This window comes from Nuphar pumila, chromosome 6 (genome assembly GCF_984573655.1).
Source record: "Nuphar pumila chromosome 6, dmNupPumi1.hap1.1, whole genome shotgun sequence".
NCBI lineage: Eukaryota > Viridiplantae > Streptophyta > Magnoliopsida > Nymphaeales > Nymphaeaceae > Nuphar > Nuphar pumila.
The window spans coordinates 2,386,061-2,406,161 of NC_143254.1; the positions used below are offsets into that span (position 1 = coordinate 2,386,061).

A 20,101-nucleotide genomic window follows, 5' to 3' on the forward strand; every position below is an offset into this window, starting at 1 on the left:
TGTCAAATTCACTATTAATATTAAAAGATAGTGTTATAGAAATCTAAGTAAGAGTCATGATAATGAGAATTTGGAGAAGTATATAATAGCAAAGAAGGTAGCTAAAAAAGTAGTTTGAAACGCGAGGGATAAGGTATATAAGGAGGTTTATGACAAGTTGGATACCAAAGAGGGCGAGAAGGATATTTATAGGCTTGCAAAGATGAGAGATAGGAAATTGAGGGATCTAGTTATGGTTAGATGTATCAAAGATGAAACAGAAAAGGTTTTAGTCAAAGATGAGGAGATTAAGGAGAGATGAAAAGATTATTTTGATAAGCTATTTAATGGAAGTCATGCTCAGGATCTTGGAGACTTCTTTATTCCTTTTCATGAGATGAATCGTGAATTCATGTCAAGATTCAAAAGAAAGAAATTACAGCGTCTTTAAAGAATATGAAATCAAGAAGAGCAGTTGGCCTAGATGGTATACCTATTGAGACTTGGAAATGCTTGGGTGAGAAAGGTTTAGAATGGTTGACAAATCTTTTTAACAAGATTTGGTGGACAAATAAGATGCCTAATGAGTGGAGGAAGAGTGCTTTGGTGCCTCTATATAAGAATAAGGGTTATATAAAAGATTGCACAAACTATCTTGGTATAAAACTCATGAGTCATACTATGAAACTTTGGGAAAGGGTGATTGAGTATAGGTTGAGGAAGGTTGTCATAATATCGAAGAATCAATTTGATTTTATGCCTGGAAGATCAACTATGGAAGCTATACATCTTCTTAGACAACTTATTGAGAGATATAAAGAGAGGAACAAAGATTTGCATAGGGTTTTTATTGATTTGGAGAAGACATACGATAAAGTACCTAGGGATGTTCTCTGGTGGACAATGATGAAAAGGTGTTTCTCTCAAGTACATTAGTATAATTAAAAATATGTACGTAGGAGTAGTAACCAATGTCGCACTTGTGGAGGGGTGACAACCAATTTTTCTATAACGGTTGGGTTACATCAAAGATCTGCATTAAGCCCTTTCCTATTTGCTATAGTAATGAATGAGCTTACGAGATCAATTCAAGAAAATGTGTCGTGGTGTATGTTGTTTGCTGATGATATTGTTTTGATTGATGGGTCTAGAGCTGGGGTTAATGCTAAGTTAGAATTATGGAGACAGACATTGGAAGCAAGATGTTTTAAGTTGAGTAAGAGTAAGACATAATATATGAAATGTCAGTTTAGTAAGCAACAAAGTAGTGATGAGAGTGTAGTGAAGCTTGGTGAGCAAGAAATACCGGTGGGTGACTGTTTCAAATATTCGAGATCTATCATTCAAAACTATGAAGAAATTGATGGAGATGTAAATCATAAGATAAAGATTTGGTGGATGAAATGAAAAAGTATAATTGGAGTGTTATGCGATCGTAGAATGCCATTGCGATTGAAGGAAAAGTTTTATAGGACAACAATTAGACCCGCTTTACTATATGATATGAAATGTTAGGTTGTCAAGAGACATCATATTAAAAAAATGAGTGTAGCTACGATGTGTATCCTGAACCAGCATCACTTAGCAGTGCAGCTAGTATCATGAACCAGCATCACTTAGCAGTGTAATAAACTGAAAAAAGAAAAACCATGCATCCTAAGTAGCACATGGCTCCTGCTGACTGCCATTTTCGGGCAATTGTTTTTAACACTTCAGTGGTCGCCCGACAATTGCAACTTCTTCCAGAATCTTGAAAATTTTCAATGAGAGCAACACATCCTTCAACAGTGAAGATTCAGAACGAGTTTCGTTAGCAGCAAGAGATGTAACATAAAATACACGTATAAGCTCCTGCTTTCTGATAACGCAACAAAAACCAAAACGACTCACTTGGGAAGATCATGTTATCAATCTACTGTTTGGAATTCCTAATCCCCACTTGAAAACAAACACGACAATTCCTTGGAATGAGTTCATCAGCGCCAAAAGATGCCTAAGATCAAACCCATATACAAGAAACACCTTTTTATAAGGTAGTAAAAACAAAAACCCATTGCTATGACACACATTAACACAAAAAGATGCAACAGATAAACTCGCACTTCCTGATATCATGCAAAACATAGAAAATTCAGGATTCCTCAACCCCAGCAAAGGCAAGAAGAGCACAATGAGGGATCAGAAAGAGAAATTTTTTTTGATAGGCAAGATGGGGTTAGGCAGACCCCTACTAGTCCCAACACAACTATACCATTGAGTTTTAAACCTGCAACATCCCAACACAAGGTGACGTGCAGTACAGGGGCGTAGCTAGGATTCATGTGAGGGGGGGGGGGGGGGTGCAAACAGTGGTGTAGCAAAACAAAAAAAATTTGGTGTGATTTTATTGATTATAATGTATATATAACGAATACATAAAACAAGTTAGGTATTGACAAATATATCAACCATACAGTAAAAGAATACATACAATAGGTTAGGTATCTACATTATTCAAGAAATTTGAAAAATGCAGCAAGTTCTTGGAACCAGCAAGGTGAATGTAAAAGCCTTAACAGGACATCTTAAGCTCAAGCGTTGTCATCATGGTTATCACTTCTGTAATTTATGTAGAAAAATATGGTCTGTCAAACACTTTGCAATTATGGACACCTTCCTTTGCAGTGAGAACATTTACCTCTAGATGTCATGGTACCAAACCAAGGAAAACATATTCCATAACAATGCCAGGTAATCATTCATCTGCTATCTGCATAAGCTCAAACCACTAAAACAAGGACAAACATAAGCTTTCACAGAAAAAATGATAAACCCACACCCGCAAGGCCGCAGTAGAGAACATCAAGGTATCATACACCTGTTGCAGCAGAAAGAAAATGCTCACCTGTCGCAACAAACCAGAGAGTGTTCGTGGAAGTGCCTCAATATTACTCAATATGATGTAGTATGGGAAAGGGAACGAGTCAAGATACTTTGAGAATGTCGGAGAGCCATTTGTGAAAGAAACAGACTGGAAAGAAGAAATAAAAGTAAAAACAAAAAGGAGTCTCAATAAAATCACAAACAAAAGAATCAAAAGTTAGAAGTTTACTTGAACATCCATGATAGATTCATGTGGGCTATCAACAATAAGAAAGGCAATCATCCGCTTCCTACTTAAAGCATCCCTAACACAACGCCTCAGATTCTCCTGTTTGGAATGAAATCATTTGATTTTGATCAAATTCAATAAAGAACCAGAGAAAGAACACAAATGAGCAAACTTACCTTCTCATGGAACCTTCCATCCGCTATGATCAGAACAAGTTGCTGTAGTGGGTTTTGTCCAGACGGCAGACGGGCATTTACCACTGCTGCATCTAGCAAGCTATTCAGATAGCTCAAGAGGTCAACCATGGGTTCATCAACAATGGAATTATCTTGCTTGAACGTTAAACTTGAAATCATCTGCTCATCCAAGAAAGATAGCCCAAATCAGAAAGAGACAACAGAACCATAAAAAAAGTTCTCCAGAAAAGTTTGTCTACAATTTGTGTTCACCTACCGTTGAAAACAGAAAAGCTAATACCTTCGCCAAAACGTGAGACAGGTAGGTAGCTCTGGAAGTAATGATTTAACAAATGGTGATCCACTGTATACAGGTCGGCTGAAAACAAAGAATTCACTAAATGGGCTGGAAACATGGTGTACATGTGTTGGATCAGGCTTTACTCATTGGATATAATCGTTGAAAAGTGGGCCTGGCTCAGGATCCAGTTGGATGTCACAATGACATTCCAAATCTGGTTAAGAAATGGCATGCCATGGTACCCAATCCAACTTAAAGTGGGAAAAAATTATTAATTTTCAAGTGAAAACAGCAAGTAGTACAAGTTAAGACCTAATTCGAACCAACCCTACACTTATCTGACCAATAATTTGTATCTGTTCTGGATCTAACCCAGATTCAAATGTATACTATCTGAATCCAACGTCAGTCAGATCCAGTTTGGTCCTGGGACCTGTTTGCAACCTAACTGGACAACTGATAGTCAAATGAATTCACTGAATTATCACATGCAACAAGAGGTATTTGGAAAATTAAGCATGGGGATTAAAAGACTGCAAACTAATTCAATTGTTTATGTAGTGCTCTGGCTTCTGGGAAGGCAGTGTATAAATCACTTTCTGTAGTTCTGATAGTGGACGCAGCAATTTGCAACATTTGGGTGCAATTTGGAAATCAACATTATCCCCTTAAACAACATAATTTTGACAGCAAATGAATTTTGATGGTAATCACCTACTCAAATGCATTCCCTTTTACTCTAACTTTAGGATGCAGCCAGAATACATACCCTGACTCCTGCTTCAGAAGTAAAAGGCTGATGAAAATCCTGAAGCAATTGGATATTCCCTTTTTCTCCAAAACTAGCAACTGCCAACTGTCCAACTTCAAGTTGTGACATTGCCCGGCAGACTGTAACTAATGCTTCAATAGCAATGTGGCCACACTGGCTTTCGGCCATACTCCGTGAATCATCAATTGCCACAACTACTTGATAATCCCGCTTGCTGGGACGAGTCCTTCTCAACCATATCTTATCCTTCCGAAAGTGACTTGCAATATATGGAATGACCTGTCAATTTTACTAATCAGAAAAAGTCTCTAGGAACTCGATATGTGATGGAAAAAAAGGAACACAATAGTCATGCTGCAGATGCAGATGGAACCTCAAACAGAATACGAAAGGAAGTGTTTCTGCAGCCCACATGAAAACTAACCTTCTTCATATTTATTCGCTTTCCAGTTCTATAATCTCCCTGAAGTTTGCTAGCCAAAGTAGGTTCCATAACCAGACGTAGTTGTTCAGCCAATTCCTGGGACAATGTGACAGTAATTCGTTCATACCTTGCCCAAAGTTTACTGGCGTTATGCACAACATCATGTGACATTTCAGCAACATCCTTCCTCATTTTGTTCAACTCTGAATGACTTATTGGGTGATTGTCAACTTGTGAGAGGCCAACATTGAAATCGGCATTTCGAATAAAGACAAAATCTCCTGAGCTGCTAATGGGGTGCTCGCCAACATCTGGTGATTTGGTGTCATCGGAAACCGTGTTTGGGTGTTCTGACTCGGGAACATTATTAGATATTTCTTCTTTAGCAAGACGAGAAGAGGGCATAACATGTTGGGAAGATAAATATTTTCTTTCTACATTTGAAATACTGGAGTCAGTCATTTGGTCATCAAAATCTTCTTTCATCAATGAGGAATTTTTCAAGTTGATGTTCTGGTCTATCTGATCAGCAGTTGCAGAGCCTAGAGCCTGGGAGCTGCTTTTTTCAAGCTCAGAAACAAATCTGAACTCATCGGCATTTTCATCACCAGTTTCACTAGGATGATCTGTTTCATTCTCATAGGAATCTGAGACCATTTTCACCCTCTGTTTCCAGTCCTTCAGGGCATCCCCCATACTCCTGCAGGGGTTTGGACGTGTTTGATTTAAAGGAGGAACAGAATCTGTAACTGATGGATGGTGCATGGTTTGATTTGCAGTCATCTCCCCCTCCTTGCTAGGGTAAGAAACCAAACTTTCAGCTTTGGAAACATCTTTGTTGGGCATACCATCAGTCATGTTTTGCAAATCTCCACCATTTCCTACATGTGATTTTGAAGCCTGGTTTGGTTCAAGAACATAACTACCATCCACCGTATCAGTGGAATCCATGATCGGCATAGGCTGATCTGAACCACTCACTTCTTCCATTTCCTTTCTGTCATCACCTTCCTTCTCCAAGGAGTCTGCACAAATGTTTTCAACAGCCACAGTGCCAGTCTCATTCACAGGACTGGTATTTTTTTCAGATGAATCTACCTCAATCATGTTTTCATCTTTACCATCGATATCATGTGCTTCCTCAAAAGTTTTGTCAGGTGCCAAATCCACTCCCTCGGTGCCATCCGAGTTATCATCCTCACTTGCTTCCAATTCCATATCTCGAAGATCAAAATTCTCTTTATCAAAATCAATACCTTCATGATCACTGGATGCAGTTTCTTTATCCATATTCCTATCCTCTGGAGCCTCATCACCATCATCAACTGTAAGATCTTGATCTTGTTCTTGTTTGGCAAGACCATCATTGTCTACATCCTCATCCTCATCCTCATCCATACAGGAAGAAGCATCCTCCCTAGCCCCAAGTTCTTTGTTGGTTGCGTCCATTTCTTTGACAGATGGACCCTTCTCATATCTTTCCTTGGAGTCGGCAGGAGAAGCATCTTTATCCTTGTCCCATGGCATCTCATCAACCATTTCATTGGTATCTCCAGTTTGTCCCATTACAGATTCCAAGTTGACATCCTCACCACCTTCACTTGAATGCTCGGAGTCATCACTAAGGCTGTACGTTTCACCATCAAAATCCTGCTCCATTTCTATTCCTCCATCATTAGTACTGGGAACATTGTCCTCATGATCAACTCCTTTTTGCTGAACCATAAAACCAAACAATAAATTAGAAGAAGAAGAAGGCAATAATTTTTCAGGAAATAGTTACACTAAGTTACAGAAATGACTCTTCTACATACACTTACCTTATCAAATGTGCCAAGCAGCTGATCTTCATCATCTATCTGATTGCTTATATCAGTAATTCCTTCACCCTCCCCCATACCTGTTCCACTTGCATCCTGGCATTTATCACCAGAACTAGCTTCACCTTGATCCCTTTCTGCAGCTCCAAACCCTTCCAAGTAAATGGACAGAAGGACATTTGCAAGCATGAAGGTCATCTCTACTACCTGCAAACATGTAGCAGAAAATATCAGTTCCCAGCAGCACACAAAGATTAGAGAACAGTGAAATGCAGGAAAGGGATTAATACACTTCTGTGAAAGATGAGAAACTCGAACAGAATCCTCTTCCCAGCACATAGAATTGTATCTAGCAACATATAAAGATTCTTCAAATGTATTTCCACCCCAGAGCATAAGTTGGGCAGATTATCGCCAGCATAATTTAGAAGTTCACCCTGTGGAAGATTCAACAGGATTAGATGATCATCTACAAGAGCGAATGGAGCTATCAACGAGAAATACATGGCTGTGAAGAAGGGCTGTAATGCTAATATGACAATGTAAAACGACTTTTTAGAAACGTACTGCAGAAATTATTGTGTGACAAAGCACATTACTAATACGATCCAAATTTAAATCCTCCATTTTCTGTTGAAATAAGCAATCTAACTTGGAAATATTTCTAGTAGTGAGCTCATTAGCCAAAGCACAATCTTCACGCAAGGAGCATTTTTTTTCAAAAGCAACCATAGCTTCTTTTAAAGTCTCTTCAAATGATCCCATGAACGAAGCACCCAGTTTCTTCAAGTTTCCAACAAATGCAGCATCTTCCCTGCATTCGCTTTTTAATCGACACTCGGCCCCGTGATCAGGGTTGAACTCCAACATTATCTCTTTACCCTGAAATAATACAACATGAATGATCACTAACAAATGATATTTCAAATTTACTGCTTCTGCAAGATAAGACATTGACATGTCTAAAACAAGAAAGTTCTAGTGATCAAGTGAAACTTAAACATTTGGTTCAGACAACAGGGTCAGCTAGTTAGCATAAACAAGGTTATCAAATTCACTGCTTCAGCATGATAAGGAATCGAAAAGTTAAATTTACAAGTCTAAGGCAAAAGGTTATGGTGATTTTGTAATTGCTGGGTGATAAGAGGTTGCATCAAACTCAAAAGTTTGACTCATACAAAGAATCAGCTAGTTGGCAGAAACAAGATTTTCATATGAATACACCAATTGGATGTTGACTACCTTAGAAATCAGTGATTTATGATTTTAAAGATATCAAGTTGAGAGCAGTCTGAGCAAAACATAAATACTATATGTATCTTGTGCTATGTCATGTGAGTCAAAAGGCCATCTTTCATCTATTCTCATTCTTCACAGCTCACACAAAATGCTATCCAACACAACTGCATGTGCCCAGATTCAATCACATAGCTCACCATGAAAGTCAGAAAAAAAAACCCAAACTGATAGTCAAGTAATGAATACCAAACAAAATTCTACCACCAATTGCATGATAATACATTGAAATTAGATATTTCACCTTGTCGATGATGCTAATGAGCTGTGCTAGGAGGCACTCTTTCCCAGATTCACCATCCAAGGTTCCCTCATCAAACATCTGAATGCCCTTTTCAATTTCATTCAAGACTTCAAAGTTTTGAATCACAAAGTTCTCCATTCCCTTTGTAATAATAAAGGGATGCTTAAAAGCAGGTGTAGTAAGAAGACCGTCATTACAAAGAAGGTACTTATCCAATAAAACCTGTTGAAAGAAATGGTCCAACATAAAGGCCCTTTAGGAGAGAAGGGACGGGGGAGAAAAAAAGAAATTCATCTTGACTGCAGGGCATTTACCTTGGACTGCTCAACCACAGGGGTGTATTTCCTAATCAAAGCCAAAATTCTGCTGGTGTCATCTTTAACTCTGTCACAACTACTTAGATGTACATTTTTAATGGTTTCAAGCAACAATGATGAGTCCCTAAATATTTGCCATAGATTATCAAACATGTGCTGCACAATAAGAAGACAAGAATTTAGTGCATAAAGTTCAAAGCTAAAAGGAACCAAATATGAATTCACAACAATAACAAGAACACAAACCTTTTGCTGCCACATACATTTGTAAGTGGCATGCTGCCTACTGGTGAGATAAAGTCCAGTACTAATCTCATGATCTGCAAAGGGAAAAAATTTCAAGCATCTAACAGAAGGTAGTAGAGAATGTCTAATATTTCAACTCAAATATTTTCCATACCATGCTCTCCTATCGGTGATATGAGCTTCCTCAAGATTTGAAGCTTGCTTGAAAGTCCATAAGCAAGCACTCTATGATGTTGCTGGATCGATATAAGATGTACAATGAAAGATGTTGTGGACTCAACCTACCAAAAGACAGAAGAATGTGCACACACATTAAGTAAATGACCACAATTATGACACAAGTCTAAGGCTGGGGGTGACAGCATATGGATTATTCAAATCCTTCCCAGTGTTCCAGGGAATCATACCTGTTCAAGAGTCAAATCTTTGTGGAACTTCATGCTAGCCTGATCCAGCCGCTGCATCATTGCCAAATTCTTGTAGTAGTATAGATTGACCGCTTTCCAGTTCAACTCAATGGTTTCATGAATATAGCCAAGATGGAAGTCACAGGAAGGTTTAGCACTCAATTCTTCAAGCTGAAGCAAGTGCTGCACTTCAAAGGCAGGCTGAAGAAACCAGCTGCGAGGATTGTGCTCAACCTGTTGAAGGTGTATTTAGACCAGAAAATATAATCACAGATACTTGAAAGAAGAAATTCCTGATACCATTAAGTGCATGATTATATCTTTCAAGACATAACCAAGTGCATGATAGTTTGTTGTAGACTAAAAATATAAAAAACTGAACTCCATTCTAATCAAGATTCTATGAAGACAGCAAAAAGTAGTCATGCACTCTAGTGAGAAAGCATTTAACTAACAATTTCAAGAGCTCTGAAAAAAAGTCAAATGCATAGGAAAATGATAACAAGTGAAGAAAAGGAACAATGAGTAGTCAAGGAAGCAATGCATCCCTTGGCAGAGCGGATATAAAATAATGCAGATGGTCAGAACTCAACCTGAAAGGGAAAAACAGCAACAATTCACACATACCATGCGCTTAGATAATCCACTTTTTTCTAAGACCTTTAGGAGGCCAGCTAAAGTTCTCCTTTTCTTCACATTATAGGTTTTCTGTTTGGAGAGTTCCACAAGTTCGATTGTGCTCAAGTAGACCTCATTAAGTAACTTTAACCCACTCTCATATGGCTCCAGAAGATTGTTCAAAACAGATTCATGACAAACAGAATGCAAAATATTCATTGTTCTCTCGATATGGACTCCAAGTTGTGCTGTAACTCCTGAAATTCAACGAATTGATGCACAAAAAAGTGATAAAATGTGAATACAAGATCAATTGAGAAGCATCCAAGGGAAAAAAACAGAAACAAATGAGGCACATACAAACCTTCTGCTTGGTCGAGGATGTCCACAAGATTACCATGCTGAATCATCATTGATCTAAAGACATCCAGACCAGACATAATTTTCTTCAGCCATTCATTTTCCCAAAAAGACCTGAAACAACAAGACACCTACAAAAATTATGAAGGATAAAAAACGTAAAACCAGTAAAAACTAGACAAAGGACATTCACAAGAACCTGTCAGAGGTGCTAAGCCTGTCAAGATCAATCACATCAAGCAGCAACTCATTATTAGTTCCACAGATCTCATTATCATGCTTAACTTCAAGCAGACTATGAGCATGAATCCCTAATTTTGATGCTTCCTGGCTTATAACAACCATGATAGGCTGCTGCAGTATGTCCTATCACACACACAGATATAAAGCATTTATAAACTACATAAAAAGAAAACAAAGAAAGATGAACAACTTTTTATAAACAAGTCAGGAATTACATGAAATATTATGAACCAACATGTTAACACATAAAATAACGAAAAACATACTTCCAAAACAACCTTGGACGATCGCGGATCACTTGCTTATGTAAAGAGAGGGAGAGAGATTTATTATCTTCGAAGTGGGGATCCAATAAAAGGATTGACAGTTGAAGTAAAGGGTGGGATTCCGCATCACGCATCGGAGAGAGATTGGATCTTGAGCACTTCCCTCTTTTCCACTCCCTCTCTCCCTCACTCCTTTTTTTCTCTCTCCCCCATGATTAATGAAATCAAACTCTCTCTCTAACGATCCATTCTAACTCTTCACTTGATAATACAAACATTGGTGGAGAGAGAGAGAGAGAGACATTTAGAATTTCAATATTTCAATTCATTAAGGGAAATGCAGTATGTTTAAATTTTCTTGCAGCTTAGAAAAAGATTTGGCTGAAAATAATAATCATATATGCACATAGATGTATAACAACAGCGAAAAACTAACAATATAGAGAAGTCAAACATGGTTGGATATACAACATAAACGTCAAAATCCTGAAATACACCCATATGCCACTTTTCACCCCCTAGAAAGGGGAAAAGCTCAAGTATACAATGAAATAGTTTGCATGGTACTCACATTGAACTTTTGTACAAGCTTCTGAAGCTTTTGACGAGTCCGCTTGGATGTGTCCATTAGTGCATAGTAACTACGACACTCCCACTTTGTAAGCTTTGAAAGTTCTTCCAACTCTGATTTTACACTTGCCTTGCCATTGCTAATGTACCTTGAAATCCTGAAGTGCAGAAAACATAAATAGCCATATAGAAATTACCAATGAATTTTAAAAAAGAGAATAACTATAAGATACAAAGAAGACATTATTTGGAAGAAAACTTACAAAGGAAGGAATTGGGTATAATACCCAAATATGTTGTACATAATGTAAGAATTCTTGACCGAATGAAACCTGCAAGCCGAAAACCAACCAAAGGACATCATTTGCCAAGAATCACAGCTTGTTAACATCACCTACACAACATGTCGAGTTTTACACATAAAACTACCAAAGGACATTCATGTATTAAGGAAGAAACCACATCGGTCAAAGTATGTCATAAAGGTAGTAGATATACATGACTCTCTCTCTCTCAATATTAAAGATGTCCAATGAAAGAAGCAGAACATAAAATTCATTATCCATAAAAATTGATAAACAAGTCTATAGGATTTAAACCAAGGTTGCCAAACTAGGAGGCAGAAACAGGAAACGATACGGGAAGCGGAAGCGAGAAGCGAAGCATTTTAAAATTTATAGGAAGCGGGAAGCGAAGTATCAATTTAAAAGCAAAATATTAAAAAAATGAAACAATATAGTAATTGAATAGGAATCAAACAAGAAACAAATAAAAACTAAAATAAAATTGTTTATTCTTATATTTCGTGTTTTTTCAATAAAAGAGTTAAATTTTTGTTAAAATCTAACAATGATGGTTACTAATTTAAAGAAAGTACATGGAAAGTGAGTGAAAGCGTGAGAGAAAATACATGAAAAACATGAAAAGAAATGTCAGAAAATATATAGAAAGCATAGACCATGTGTGTGGGAAGCATAGACCATGTTTCTGAAGCGAGGAGTATCGCGCTTCCGAAGCGAGTTTCCGGGAAGCGGGTTTCCGGGAAGCGAGCTTCCCACCTACCTAAGAAGCTTCCGGTAACTCTGATTTAAACAAACACTTTCCCAGCCTCACCTAAACTTTTCATCAGAAAAGGCTTCCACACTGATTTCCGTACTAATCTGCCCATGAAATGCAAGCAGTAGCTCAAGACGCCTTTTGAATTCACCTACAGTTGAAGTTCCCATCAACTGCTCTAGACTGCAGGTTAAATTTTTGTAAGAAATACATACAGACAATTGTATCCCTAAGATTTAAACATAAGGAAACTTACGCATTAATTGTTGATTCACAATCATCGTCAGCACACTTGGAAGACCTTCGATAAATAATCGAGTACAAGGGAAACCACAGCTGCATTGTGGAGATGAAACCGAAAAGTTAGTAACCTGTTTCATCTCAACCATTGTAGAAAATTAGAATACCTTTCCAGCAGCAGATTCATGTTGCTCTTCAACACCATCAAGCAAACCAGGCCATAGATCAGCCTCGATCTTCAGCCAATCAGAAACAAGAAAAAAGATTGGCTGCAGCTTTTCTGAAAACAGCGGAAAATAAAAAACTAACTGTGATGAAGTGGATATCAGAAACAAGAAAAAAGAATTGACTGCTGCTTTTCTGACAACAGGGAAAATAAAAAACCAACTGTGATGAAGTTGATCAAAACTAAAGTATGAGAAGACAAGGTTGAAATGAAGCACATCTTACCAGTAATAGATGGGATTTTCAAAGCATTTTCTTCCCACAATTGAAATCGACCAAGCAAAAATTGCAATATGAGGAGTACCTTCACAGGAGATTTATAGATGCAGAACACGATAGAAACTCTTTACAACAAAATTCCTTATTGAAAGAGTCAAACTGCAGGCAACAACAAATACTATGAAATAATACCTTCGCCAGAGGTGTATTTATTGGAATGTCTATAAGCATCTTTAATGTTTTGGAGATTTGCTCAAGGGCTGATTGATCAGGATGTTCATTTAAGAGATCCAACACCCAATCATGGAGAGCAACAAGTGGCTTGATAATGCGAGCCAACTCAGGAACATTTGGGTCCTGCAAATGATTCAAAACGACAGTATCTTCAATATATATATCAATCAAATGTACCAAATCAAGGATGATATGATCACTCTGTACAACCTTGTAAAAGTTGTAGGGCTTAACAGGCTGGAAGGATCGATCGAAGAATTCACTTGACTCCAGACACATGTGAAACAAATGGCCCAACATAACATGTGCATCTAAACTGGATGGCAAGGAGGGTGGTAATCCTGGAAATAAATTGAAAAAAACAACTGGCAACTGATCACAATTCCTTGGAAGAACTCACCACAGAGCAAAGCTGAATAAGACCAGCCAAATTACCTTTCAAAATCCTCCTTCCAAACCCATAGGATAGCCTAAATGAATCCACTCTGTCACGAACAGAGACCGGAACTCTACCAGGCTGCATTCGAGTCCACAACAATCGGGATGAAATATTAAAAAGAAAAAGGCAATATTCTTGATCGTTTATTCAAGTAACAACTAAACCTACAAGCACTTTCAGCTTAGGTGCCAAGACTAGCAGATGCAATAGAGTGAGAAATGCAGGTTTCAAAGAAAGCATAAAGCGAGGTATAACTTTCTACTATTTCCCACAATCTTTAGGGAGAGAAAGCATTCTTGATATTTGTATTTATATTTGTTCAATATCAACTTTCAGCTACCTGAGAAATTCATGAAACAAAAATCAACAGTGTGTCAGAATTACTTGCATTGATACTTGTAATTTTTATCAGTAATTTTGAAACATGTGGGTCTTTAGGGATCATACGATATTCTTGATACAGAAAATTGAGATACTTCTTTAGATCTCCGTTTCATTCCATATGATTCAGTTAAACTTGAAGATTCAATGAACAGGCTGAGACTGTTTCAACAGCATATCTCATGAGCAACTCTTTGATTTATAGTGCTTGTCCAAAAAAGAAAATTGCCCACAGTCCCCCTTGAAACAAGGTGTATTTACACATGAAAACATACTCAATACATGTCACATTGTGATTTATCAATCGTTTTGTCACAGACATCAATGCCTCTATCCTTCAAAACCATCTGTATACTCTGCAAACTTAATATTGTCCAACTTATTAAGGTAACACAATATGGAAATAGCACAACCACCCAAACATTCTCAACAAGGAATGACTACAGTGCATCTCAGGATGATGTAACCTATAGTGTGAAAAAACTCAAACTGTAAATTGCTTTCAAATTAGCCAAATGCATCATTTTATGAACTTTTTCGTTACCCAATAATCCAAACAAATTTGTAGAGTTGCAATAGTTGATTGAGATTTGAAGAAACGAATAAAAAGAATAAGGAAAAAGAAGAAAATAATAGAAAATTTTGCTTAGCCACTGAAAAGCTTGATAAGCACAGTATAGACCAACAGTTTTGAAGAACTCCTGCAGAGAGCAGAATGGACTGAAATTGGCATTAAAAAGGGTCTGTATGAGGGAATAATAATCAGACAGGGAGCAAACAAAGATGGGGAATATAAGAAAAATGATTCTCATAGATAAGAAAAGAATATTTACAGAAATGAATCACTTTGAAGGTTTCTTTTGAAAAACAAAACAAGCATAATTTCTTGGCAAAACAGAGGAAAAAAAAAACAAGGCAGTTAGAATTTGGATGAAAAAGAAGAACGAACAGACACTGGGTAAAGGCGAAGAGAGAGAAACAAATAGGGTGTCAACTATGTCACACGGACTCTTCTAATAGGGCACAGTGCGACACTTGGACACAGCTTCCTTTGTGTGAGGTCCATTTCTATCCAAAAATATATTCAGTTAACCCTAATCAAGTCCATTTTTATCTATATTATATATATAAATACATAAATGCACACAAATACACATAGTGTTAACTTAAAACTGTTAAAAATTATATATATATATACACACTCCCCGTGCCCAAGTTTTTTTAAAGTGTCGCATCTGCACCTGTACCCGCACCTGCACCTATGTGACATAGGGTGTCAACAGTTTTCTATTCTTTTCCCTTCATATTAAGACCAGGATCAACATGATAAGATACCAATCTCCAACGTGAAAGGTGAAATCACCCTCAGGGCACGTTTGGAAGTAAGAAAAACTTTCATACGAAAAGAAAAGTTTGCCTATGAGAAGGTTTGATATGATAATTTTTTTAAAATGAAATTTTTTCACTTGTTTGGGTAACATAAGAAAAATAAAATGAAAAATCTGAAAAAAATGAGAGAGGAGGGGGTGGTGGTGGAGCTGCTCCGGCACGGTTTTCCGGGAGGTGGGTGGTGGTGGTGGAAAATCATCGTGAAGTGGTGGTGGTGGAGCTTCTTCGGAGCCATTTTCCGGGATGTGGGTGATGGATGGTGGTGATTGTTAAAATATGTAATCTCATATAATATCTCATATGTAATCTCATAGACATGTAATGTTTTATCTCCTTTCTAGTTAGGATTTTTCGTTTAATTAATTCTAGTTAAAATACAACTAGAATTAGCCAAACCAGTCCATCATTGGACTGATTTGGCCTTTACCTTTTTGACTAGTCAAAAAGGTACCTTTTTGACCAAGTCAAAAAAGTAAATCCAAAAAGAGCAGTTGGACTCCCCAACAGCTCTATTAGAGCCGTTGGAGAGTCCAACAGCTCTCTTAAGGCTTCTCTCTACCTCTCTATAAATATGGGGCTATTCCCCTTGTAAATACTCACTCTTGTTTTGGGTTTTTATCTCAAATCAATAAAATTGTTTATTTTTCATTTTTATACCCGTTTCGGGTTGTGTGTATTCTTAAGTTCTCTTTGTGAACCTTTGTGGTTCTTATGATGTATTTGTGAGAACTTGTTGAGAGACATTTGTTGTAGCGTATTTTTCACTTTCTTACAGTGATTGATGGTGGCCGGTTTTCGGGGAGGTGGGTGATTGATGGTAGGAAGGATGGTTTTGAGGGAGGTGGGTGATGGTGGGTGGTGGTGAAAAATCATCGTGGGGGTGGTGGTGGAGCTTCTCCAATACTATTTTTTAGGAGGTAGGTGATGGTGGGTGGTAGTGGTAGTGGTAAGATGGATGGTGATGATGGATAGTGAAAAATCATCGTAGGGAGGGTGGTTTTTCTAGAGGTGGGTGATGGTGGGTGGTGGTGAGATGGATGGTAGTGGTGGTAGAGAGTGGTCCTCACCATTTTCTCTTGGTAGGAAACATTCCTCTACCTCCCCCCATGGAGAAATGTTTCTTATAAAAAAGTGTACTTTTTAGAAAAACTCTCTAAGAGAGAAATTTTTGCTCGTTTGGAAGGGTCGGAAAAAGCGTACCGATTTTTCATTTTGTATAACTTTTCCTACATCTTTCACACTTCCAAACATGCCCTTAGTGGTTTCCTAGGAAAAAATAGCAAGCCAGCATAAAGAACACAGAAGCTAACTATGAAATTTCTGTCAATGGCAGCCTAAGTGCACAGACTGCATAAAAACCAATAATGTGAAAAAGAAAGGAAAACAAAACAAACATTACACCTTGTGGAGGACTGTCACAAATCCAAGGAATTAGGCTCCTGATAGTTTAATTTTGAAGTCCAAACCAAAGAATTTAACAGAAAAAGAATATAATGCCATCTCATTTTTATTCTAGACATGAACAACCAGATTAGAAAAATGTTCTCATCATCTCTACATTAAGCACAAACTAACGGAACACTAAATGAAAATATCCAGCCCCATTCTTTTTTAGAAAAACTATGTTCAGATTAATCTCCCATCCCAAAATTTGGAAGAATTATAACACACTATCTGACAACACAAGGAAGCATATTTTATCATGCATTTGCAGAAATAGCTAGTCTCTCCAAATCCAGGCACTATACATGGATGACATTGGACCAAAGATCTCTCGTGATTTCTGCCTGGGATATATAAAGGCATCCAACACCATGAAGGTTTTGTAATCATTAGATAGATGCAGGAACGTGCTTTCTGAGGCCTCAGTTGCAGTTTGACATGCAATGTTTTGAAAAGCTAGAAAGGAAAAAGCCTAAACCCTTTTTGTTGTAAAAGGCAAACACTTTTGTCTAATACTTGGTCTGTAAGACTATACTCCCAGTAAATCAGGTTAAAACGAATGTAATAGCTGCAGAAATTTGATAAGTCTTAAGTCACCATTCTATTTGAATGTTGTCTACAAACCGATTGCATGACAGGTAGGAGAAAATGCACCAGTGAAATGAAGTTAAACATATAAAAAAAAACATTGTAGCATTCATAACCTGTCCCATAACACTGAACTTTAGTAGAAATATATTAAAATTAGACTAGGGAAAAAATAACAAACTGATGAAATAGAATAAGCACAACTCACGCAGCCAACAAGATGCGGCGATCCAAACAACTGATTGTGGACATGCACCACATTCTTAAGAAGTGACTCCTCAATATCGCTCCACTCGTCCTCTAGAATATCCTGTTTCATTTCCAGATGCAACCATAAAATCATTTCACAAAAGCATCACTGCCAAGGCAATCAAGACAGACAGAACTAGTAACTTCAGACAAGGGTAGGGTAAAACTTTTGCACAAGTATCATACTGCAGACAATGGAACCTCTTCAGTATATTCGGGGTCTAACAGCATATCTTGCCACTCGGTGGACCAAGTCTCGTCAGTGCTCAACTTTCTTAAAGCTGAAATATCAACTTCCAAAATGTTTCTGATCTTAAAGGCATAAGGCTTGAACTTGTAGATTTCAGCTTTGTCATCAACCTTTGTCTTTGCTTGAACTTTCATTTTAATCCATAGTTCCGCAAATTGGATAAATATCTTTTCCAAGATCTGATGCATAAGAGGGCTCCAAATTAATAATAAGAAATTATGTCAATGTACTAGTTAAAACCTCTAGAAGATAAAATGTGTTCAAGCTATTCCCACCTTGACTGAAGCTTTATCTATAATTGATGAACCCATAACAGAGTGGGCTACATGTACCAAATAAATTTGATACACAGTAGCATGCGCTTCCAGAACCGGGATCTACAATACAAAGTATGTATTTGCTAAGAGACTACACCCTCTAAAGGCAATCTTATATGAGTGCAAAAAAGGAACTACAATTGATTTAGAAAATGAGCACTAGCTAACAAACAAGAGACAACTTTAGTCCACTAATAATATAGGAAACACTCACATCACTTGAAATGTGGGATAACTTCTTCAATAAATCCACATCCTTCTCAGATATACAGTTAGTCGGATACACATCAGGCTGTATACTCAAACTGCTCATGCATGTCCTTTCTACTCCAACGCAAGGAAATGCCATGAGAAAATGAAGCATTATCTGTCAAGGGATAAGGGCCATTAAGGAAACGAAAAAAAAACAGATAAAAAGGTAAAGACAAAAAAATCATCTACTCACCCAAACTTGGTCAATATCAACAGCTTCATTCATTTTATTCAGAAACTGTTTCTGCAGAGCATTTGATACAAGCATTGACAAGCCTAGCTTCATTTCATATATTGCAACTTGGATGGGCTGGACTAGATCATTATAAGCAGGATATTCCTCCAAAAGTCTTTGTATAAAGCAGGCAGATGTCTCCTGAGCAATCAAACACAAAACAATTTAAAAATACTTTATTGAAAAGGATACTAATAGAAAGGAAGCTAAAGAAACGATGTAGCATTGCATAACATGCAGAATAACACTCAAGAATTTCATTATTAACTTGAGATAGAAATTATAGAAATAATAATTTTCAGCACAGTCTATCTTCCGCATTCGCCATTCCAATGAATACATGGTTTACAGGTGATCCATATCAGATGCAAAGGAAATTCAAGAAAATGTCAACAGTTAGTGCAATTGAAAACTATATAAACAAATTTCCACAGCACATCATACATACCTGCCAATTGCGAACCTTATCAATGGTTTGCTCTAACTGTGGAGATAATGAACCAAGCTCCGTTGCCAATTCCATGGAGAACGCAACCTCATCGAAGAATACAACACAATCGGATTTTAAAACCTTATACTTGCTAGGTTCAGGGCGAAAAACAACCTGCCAAAAGAACATGTTAGAGAAAATTATACATCACAAAGTGACCAAAATGTTAGAGGAACATAATCAATTTCCCGACTCAAAGTATCAGTCTGAATCCGTGTCAGGAAATATGACACATGGAGTAACTAAAAGCCAAAAGGCCATGGTGAAGCCACAAATATTCTCTAAAAACTGACAAATCCAGACCAATGGTAGCTAATAAATCTATTCATATTCACTTGCATCATAACAGCATTTGTTCAAACCAAAAATAACTAGTGTAACAGTAAATATACAGAAACAGAGACTCTTCAAGTGCATTTAAATTTCCAATCTCATAAAAAAACCTCTCAATTCTCGAATATATGGCCTGATTCACTAGATGAGGAAGGGTAGTCCGGCAAAAAGGACACATGTTGCTGATCCTACATATTAAAATAAAGTCCACATGCAGGGTGACAGTCGAGGTTGCATGTTTCAGCATTGAGTATTTTCGGAAATGATACAAGTTTTTAAACCTTTCAAGCTATGTCACAGGGATTCGGCTAGAAGGGTGCCGCACCCGCGTCGATGCGACGCGGGTGCGGCACCGGGTGAGGTCAACCCGACCCAGGGTCATTTCGGTCCAATTTTTCGGACTTAAAAAAAATGTTTTGCCAAGATTTTTTTTTTAATATATGTCACAGGGATTCTCCAACTAGGTGCCGCACCCGCACCCGATGGGGTCAACTGGACCCTGGGTGCAGTCAACGCACCCAGGGTCATTTATGTCCAACTTTTGGACTTTATATATATATTTTTGCCCCACCCCTGCACCCGGGTTTTTTGGAAGTGCTGCATCCCCGCACCCACACCCATGTGACATAGC

The 20,101-nt window shown here is 37.6% G+C and overlaps 1 protein-coding gene across 3 annotated transcripts in view; it reads right to left on the reverse strand.

Moving 5' to 3' along the window:
- Positions 1-2,335: 2,335 nt before the first annotated feature.
- LOC149833654 (midasin-like protein) overlaps positions 2,336-20,101 on the reverse strand; it is a 100,243-nt gene continuing 82,477 nt past the window's right edge. For 2 of the 3 annotated variants that reach the window (XM_090010929.1, XM_090010928.1), the window contains exons 47-78: positions 19,096-19,251; positions 18,606-18,788; positions 18,375-18,527; positions 18,119-18,220; positions 17,780-18,022; positions 17,553-17,654; positions 13,540-13,621; positions 13,315-13,445; positions 13,063-13,227; positions 12,877-12,955; positions 12,594-12,706; positions 12,443-12,522; positions 12,244-12,369; positions 11,394-11,462; positions 11,132-11,288; positions 10,251-10,417; positions 10,056-10,165; positions 9,701-9,948; positions 9,074-9,307; positions 8,821-8,947; positions 8,667-8,740; positions 8,418-8,576; positions 8,104-8,325; positions 7,131-7,445; positions 6,854-7,000; positions 6,564-6,770; positions 4,744-6,459; positions 4,317-4,598; positions 3,247-3,426; positions 3,071-3,169; positions 2,864-2,989; positions 2,336-2,746 (exon numbers count right to left, since the gene is read on the reverse strand). In XM_090010929.1, coding sequence (XP_089867055.1) covers positions 2,714-2,746; positions 2,864-2,989; positions 3,071-3,169; positions 3,247-3,426; positions 4,317-4,598; positions 4,744-6,459; positions 6,564-6,770; positions 6,854-7,000; positions 7,131-7,445; positions 8,104-8,325; positions 8,418-8,576; positions 8,667-8,740; positions 8,821-8,947; positions 9,074-9,307; positions 9,701-9,948; positions 10,056-10,165; positions 10,251-10,417; positions 11,132-11,288; positions 11,394-11,462; positions 12,244-12,369; positions 12,443-12,522; positions 12,594-12,706; positions 12,877-12,955; positions 13,063-13,227; positions 13,315-13,445; positions 13,540-13,621; positions 17,553-17,654; positions 17,780-18,022; positions 18,119-18,220; positions 18,375-18,527; positions 18,606-18,788; positions 19,096-19,251 — 6,387 coding nt within the window. In that variant the 3' untranslated portion in view covers positions 2,336-2,713. The remainder of the gene's footprint in view (positions 2,747-2,863; positions 2,990-3,070; positions 3,170-3,246; positions 3,427-4,316; positions 4,599-4,743; positions 6,460-6,563; positions 6,771-6,853; positions 7,001-7,130; positions 7,446-8,103; positions 8,326-8,417; positions 8,577-8,666; positions 8,741-8,820; positions 8,948-9,073; positions 9,308-9,700; positions 9,949-10,055; positions 10,166-10,250; positions 10,418-11,131; positions 11,289-11,393; positions 11,463-12,243; positions 12,370-12,442; positions 12,523-12,593; positions 12,707-12,876; positions 12,956-13,062; positions 13,228-13,314; positions 13,446-13,539; positions 13,622-17,552; positions 17,655-17,779; positions 18,023-18,118; positions 18,221-18,374; positions 18,528-18,605; positions 18,789-19,095; positions 19,252-20,101) is intronic. The other variant, XR_016432705.1, reaches the window with a different exon arrangement.